This window comes from Nicotiana tomentosiformis, chromosome 7, assembly GCF_000390325.3.
Source record: "Nicotiana tomentosiformis chromosome 7, ASM39032v3, whole genome shotgun sequence".
NCBI classification, from domain to species: domain Eukaryota; kingdom Viridiplantae; phylum Streptophyta; class Magnoliopsida; order Solanales; family Solanaceae; genus Nicotiana; species Nicotiana tomentosiformis.
The window spans coordinates 28771938-28778747 of record NC_090818.1 but is presented as its reverse complement, the minus strand read 5'-3'; the positions used below and the strand labels follow the sequence as shown (position 1 = coordinate 28778747).

General features: G+C 32.8%; 1 protein-coding gene across 1 annotated transcript; it reads right to left on the bottom strand.

Annotated features, from left to right (window-relative positions):
• Positions 1 to 277: 277 nt before the first annotated feature.
• Positions 278 to 2737, bottom strand: LOC104090400 (peroxidase P7-like). The gene is made up of 3 exons (XM_009595487.4): positions 2468 to 2737; positions 1684 to 1875; positions 278 to 1056 (listed from the first exon to the last, which is right to left on the bottom strand). The coding sequence occupies exons 1-3, from the start codon at positions 2681 to 2683 to the stop codon at positions 505 to 507; spliced, it is 960 nt and encodes a 319-aa protein (XP_009593782.1). The 5' UTR covers positions 2684 to 2737; the 3' UTR covers positions 278 to 504.
• Between the last annotated feature and the right edge of the window lie 4073 nt (positions 2738 to 6810).

Sequence of the window (6810 nt, the reverse complement as noted above, 5' to 3'; positions counted from 1 at the left end):
ATAAAATAATCTCTACCAGTTCTCAACTTCTTTTATATTGCTTCCTCATATTCTGAGTCCCACTCTCACGTTTGTTGGTCCCCTAACCAAATTTTTACTTTTTGAAATGAAAATCTAATTTAATCCAAGCAGCCAAATCACTCGGAGAAAAAAATCATATATGTGATATGACACTAGTAACCCATTCATTTTATATTTTCACCAATTGTGCCTTCTTGACTAAAATAGTCTAAGAAATTAACAAACACTCAGGAGTCACAATATAATGAGCAGAATATAGAAAACTCAACTTATTTTATTTATAACTTGACGAAATACAAATAAAATTATGATCGATTCCCTCAGAAGTCCCAACACGAATACGACTATGCGCATACATAGTTGATTATCTTCCTCAGATTACACTTCATATTACTATGATAGTAAATGATGTAAATACACTTTTGCAAACATTATCTTAAGTTTCATAACTACTATACTAATAATAAATTATATATTAGTTAGTTAATTAATAGCCCTGCAGTTTCTTCTGATCTCTCCATTAGTTCCAGTAAGTGGGCTAATATTTCCCATCCTAACCATAGCTGCAGCAAAATCACTTCTAAAAGCCGCACCATTCGTACTATAACTCCTAACCAACGCATCTTGAGATCCACCATTAAACAATTCCTGATCCGAGTGAAGCAACCCACGTCGAGCCACTAGGTTCTGGTAATAATCGTTATCGAACCGATTTGGTGTCTGAATATCTAAAGGAGCCAAGTTGGCGTCGCCGCCAGAAGAAGGGCACGTGGCCCTTCTAGTGGTGGCGAATTGCGCGTCGATGTTGGTATCGTTGTAAATGCGGGTTCTGAAGGTTGTACAGCGTGCTTGGCCGATGGTGTGGCCGCCGGAGAGTGCGGTCATGTCACGTGCGTTTAGGCCTTTGGCGGAGAACATAGAGAGCAAAGTTGAAAGGCTGGAAGTTGGTGCTGGGATTTGGGTGTTGGCTGCGCTTTGGCTTGCGGTTCTTGCATCTCTTCTGCCCAATGGCACTGCCCAAGATGGCCCTCCTAGCTGCATATTTATAGTCCGTTGAGTTTAAATTTTATGCGATGACAGTAAGAGTTAGATGTTTTGTATTCGAATTCTGACTATATATATCTATAGGATAAACATTAATTAGTAACCTAAGTAATAAACATGATTATTAACCTGCTATTACATGTTAAATTTACACTAATAGCCGGCTAGATTCAATATTTATACTATATATATTATACATTGATTACACACAGTTATACATATATCGTACATGAATTACACATTTTTTTTATATATCCTCCGGCTATTTTTAGTTTAAGAGATTAGGTGGGCGATTATTTAAGTTAATTCTTCTAAAAAATTACATAAATGACACATTATATGTACTTAAGTCCATAATATAATTACATACTAATAATTTCTATGATAAATATTTAGCAGCTTTTTAACTTACTATCACAAGTTAAAATTTATTTATAATATAAAAAATATTTACACAATCAGACAACTTTAAATCCATATTAGCCACAATACTATTAATAGCACAGACGTAAATATAGTATATTAAGATTAAGAATCAATGACCGTTTTGATAGAGGCATGCATGGAAAAACGAAATGAAAGCTCTATATATGGAAGTTGAATAAGTAGAGAACTCACCAACACAACGCCTTCTCTAGCAGCAAGAGCGAGGATATCTGCGCAGGAGACAGCATTAGGACAAGCAGCTTCAACTTGAGTTTTAATGGTGTCTATCACTTCAAATCCTCTTGCTGAGTTCCTGTTTGGGTTTGCATTCTTTTCTCCTGTGAATGTTGCTGTGTCATCCAATAGTATTGATGCATCGCACCCCTAAAGTAATCAGAGAAAGATACAACATTAGAATACACAAATTCTTCGTGCATAATACCTTCAAATTTTAAGAATATACGTCAATTAACACTCATTATATTGCTATTTCTACTACTTAAAACTTTCTTAGAGTAAAATAATACTAACTTAGGATTACGTCGGACCCACTTATATCGTCTTAAACAAAAATTGTACTAAAAGAGTTTAATTTTTATATATTGATCTCGATAAAAGAAATTTTCGACTAGATCATTTAAAAAGATAACTACATGTTACTCATTATAATAAGTAGAATTAGTAAAATGAAATGTAAGACAGATAACCTGTCACAATAACAAATTCACAAGCGGACCTATGTGTTATAGTGAGGGGTCACCGTACCTCGTAAGATTTGACAGAAATCTTGTATATGTATATGTATATATATTTTTAAAATGGTTAATTTAAAGCACTTAACATCGTGAACACTAAAAGCCTTAGAGGATACTGGTTGAGTGAAATACTGTGTCCCTTCGCGTAAAAATTATAGGTCCACCTCTGAACGAGCTGAAATACAATACTGATAATGGAAATGAAGAATATGGGAGCTTACATTTACAAAGCAGTCATGGAAGAACAAGCGCAGAATAGAGGCACCAAGTCTTGACTCTCTATTCACAGCTTGTCTCATTGCACTGCTCACAATTGTCTGCAGATTACGGCACGACGTGCCATAAAAGTTGGCCGAAAGCTGGGCATTGCTGAAGCAAGCAAAACCCAATAAAACACACAAAAATGTCAAAAGGATGTTCCTAGTTAAGGATGCCATGATTGAATATAACTTCTTCTAATACAAAGATATAAAAGTTATAAGCTTGAATGATTGTATGACATGCACGAATTGCCCTTTATATACAAGTAAGCTACGACTCTACGTGCTTAGAGATAGAAAAAACACCAAAAAAAAAGAAGAGTAAGTCTAGCTTTACTTTAAATTTTCGTTTACTTTTTGAGTAAGTACTAGCTAGAGAGAAAAATTCATGTGTACAAATTAAAGTCTAGTATATATTCAAAGTACTAGCTAGAGAGAAAAATTCATGTGTACAAATTAAAGTCTAGTATATATTCAAACTTAGGCGTTTTTACTTTTATTTGGTTGGCAGCAATAGATCAACAACAACAATAACACAGTATAATTTTATTAGTGGGGTCTGGAGAGAGTAGTGTGTACGCAGACCTTACCCATACCCTGGGGTAGAGAGACTATTTTCAATCGACCCTCGGCATCCTTCCCTCCAAGAACTCCCCACCTTGCTCTTGGGGTGACTCGAACTCACAACCTCTTGGTTGGAAGTAGAGGATGCTTACCATCGGAGCAATCCAGCTTGACAGCAATATATATCAAAGAAGGAAAATCTAGAGAACCAGAACGTAGGGTCCCTTAAAATAGGGGGGCCGGTTTGACTATTATCTTTGCAAAATTACATTACAAAACCAAAGAATAGGAAAAACATGCAATAAAGCAAAAGTTAGCTATGTCTCGTTTTCCTAAAATTAATGAGATGGCTATTTTTTCAAAAAAGTGTTCGCATGTTTTCTTTTGATTATTATTTGTTCCGTTTTTCGTCACTTAATACTTTTTCAAAAGCAAACATCACAAGAGAGTTTGACTAATTTCATCCGCGAGCGGTATATATGAGGAAAAATTGATATGGTCTATTTATTGTTGTTGACTTGTATAACAATACTCAAATCTAACTAAATGATTTGTTAGTACTCCATCACTAACAAATCAAGAAAGCATTAATTATTTTGTTTCAAGTTTATCTCTGCTCTAGTTAGTGATATAAGTACTCTACAACTTTCTAAGCAGTCTTTCCATAATTCTTACATTTACTAGGAGTAGATTAAAGGAAAAAAAGTTTGAATAGAGATAAATGGTAAATTATAGCCTGTTTAGCCAAGCTGCAAAAATCAACTTATTTTGAGAAATATTTTTTTTTTTAAAATATTTTTCTCAAAAGTACTTTTGGCGAGAAACAGTTTGTGTTTGACTAATTAATTTGAAAAATACTTCTGAGCAGCAATTAGTGTTTGACCAAGTTTTTAAAAACTGTTTCTAAGTGTATTTTTCTCAAAAATGCTTTTAAAAAAGTGCTTTTGGAGAGAAGCTACTTTTTCCTGCTTCTCCAAAACTACTTCTGCTTGCACTTTTTTTTCATTCCAAAAACTTGGCCAAATACATCAATTTTTTTTTAAAAAACCCTTTTGATTTTAAAAAAGCACTTCTAGCCCAAAAAGCTTGGCCAAACAAGCTATTAGTCAAATAAATTTACGTAGGATTAATGTTATCAAACAGAAAATTTCTTAATAGATGTGTACATTTATATATTTTGGACCGGTGGAAGTAAATAGTAACATTTCTTAGGCTGGAAGGGAAGGGAATCTTCGAGTAGTATACAATGCAACATTATTAGGCAGGAATTTCGTGGAGGCAAATATATATATATATATATGTCTTATTTTTCTAGGAGTATACTTAATCAACTCTAACACTTTTGGTTAACCTTTTGGACCAAGTCCCTTTCATTATTTGAATACTAGCCTGATCAAGCATCTAAAATCAGCTTATTTTAAAAAATATTTTTTGCAAAAGTGCTTTTTAAATAAATAAAAATTTAATGAGAAGTAGTTTGTATTTGACTAATTACTTTAAAAAGTATTTTTGAGCAGTAATTAGTATTTGATCAAGTTTTTATAAAGTGCTTTGAAATGTATTTTTCTCAAAAGTGCTTTTTGAAAAAATATTTTTGGGAAGAAATAATTTTTTCTGTTTTTAAAGCTGCTTTTGCTTTTACTTCTGCTCAAAGATATTTTGTGTTTACATCTAAAAGCTTGGCAAACAATTTAACTTTAGAAAAAAAGTACTCTTGGCCAAACAGGCAAATTGGATATGTTCAACTGTCGAGCTTTTTCCTGCTAGCTCCTTGACTGAGTGTAAATTTTCCTTTCCTTTTGTATTTATAAAATACATGAGTTGGAGCTCTTCTGCAAACATTTCTTTCTACTAACCTTGTTGCCTTTCTAGAGGAGAATCGAACAACAAATAAATGAAAATCCTAACTACAACTCATATGTCTCTTCCCCTCCAAATGCAATCAAAATGTGCTTTATTTCTTGGAAAAGCTTGATATATGGATCTTTTTAGTTCTTGGATCCCATTTTCGTACCATGTTTGCAAAACCAAGGAATTATATGTTTTTTTCAATTTTGTTTCAATTGATATGCCTATGAAAGGATCTGAGCGTTCAACTCAAAACTTTAGTGAAGCGGCTCAAGAGTCAAGACATTATAAACAACTTCGAAAATCGTTACATAACAATGAGTGACTATAATTTTATCCTCTTAACAATATCTGATCTGCTTTTTGAAAGGAAAAAAAATTTAGTATACCAGCGGAAAAGGTGTCTTGCAAACCATACAGGTTGATGCTAATTAAGACAAATTATGTATAAGATAAGACAGATTAGTGATTATAACCTTAACAGAGCAATGGTGGAGGGTAATGGCTATAAATGTATGGCAGACAAAGAAAATAGTGTTATAAAATAATAAAAGAAGAAGAGCATTATAGAGAAAAGTAGAGAGAGAATTCTTATTGATTTGGGATGAATTACAATGGAATAAAATTCTCTATTTGTAGGGAAAAAGTGACTTAGCCACCAAGTAAAAAAACCCTAAAATCTCTCTAAAATATAGACATTCACCATAAATAAAATACTATTTATAACACCCCCCCTCCCCCTGAATGTCTATTCAATAGATAATGTGTCTCGTTAAAATCTTAACTAAAATAAAACATAGTGGGAAAAAATTCTAGAAAAGGAAAAAGAGTACACATATTTAGAAATACGCCTTTTGGTTGCCTCGTTAAAAACATTGCAAGAAAAACTCAGTGGGACAAAATCTTGTAATAGAAAAAGAGTACAACGCGTATTAACTCCCTCCGATGAGGGTATCAATTCACATCCTTGAGCCTTTGCATTCCAATCTTGTGCACCATCTTCAAAATATCGTTGGTAGAGATTTGATACACAAATCAGTCATATTAACTTGAATGAACATTATTCTTGATAGATATATAATGTCTTCATAAACTACCGTGGAATGGCCTTTTCAATATCTCCATAGAGGTAAAAAATTCTCGCTATCACATTATCATGCTTATAGTTATAGCAAGATACATTTGTGCATAAATTGCACTAAGGATGTGGTACTTCAAGATCACGAATTGTATATGCTTCAAGCAATTGAAATCCTTCAGGGATTATCATATAAGTATAGTCAAATAAGCCATATAAATAGATTTCAGATTTATATCAAGTTTTCATGTCATGCTGACATATAAAATACATGAAAATGATTGCACACACTTATTGACTTTATACTTTGGAGTGTTTAAACTATATATCCAAAACTACATGTCTTTCATATGAAACCAAATTCTACTTGAATTGTTTCTCCAGACTTAAGATTCTCATATATATTTAGCGCTATTATAGATGTCGTCGACAAACATTTTATATCAGTTCAAACCTCCTTATTTTTCATAAAAACATAACATAGAGATCTCTTCATTCATATATTCAGGTACCTTAATCTCTCATGAGATTTTATGAAGTGTTATGTCATGTGATCTTCTAGATCACTTGTCTCCTTTATGATCATTTTGATCATTTGCTCATCTTCTTTATCAAGGAGTTTATTTGAAACCGATTTGTCTATATGCTTTAAGCGTACCATAGACTTTGTCCTTCTAGGACTTAATAAGAGCATTTTTAGTGAGAATATAGTTACTTTCTTTGGGTCAACAAATGCGTCTGACATGCTTTGCAGATTATCTTTTATGAATTTCAAGTTCATATTATCTTATTCGAGGATCTAGATGTGCAAATG

Coding starts and splice junctions, on each gene's coding strand:
- LOC104090400 (XM_009595487.4), bottom strand. CDS start 2,683: ATGGCATCCTTAACTAGGAACATCCTTTTGACATTTTTGTGTGTTTTA. Junction 1,876..2,467: donor TCCATGACTGCTTTGTAAAT/GTAAGCTCCCAT, acceptor TGATTACTTTAG/GGGTGCGATGCATCAATACT. Junction 1,057..1,683: donor CTAGAGAAGGCGTTGTGTTG/GTGAGTTCTCTA, acceptor ATAAATATGCAG/CTAGGAGGGCCATCTTGGGC.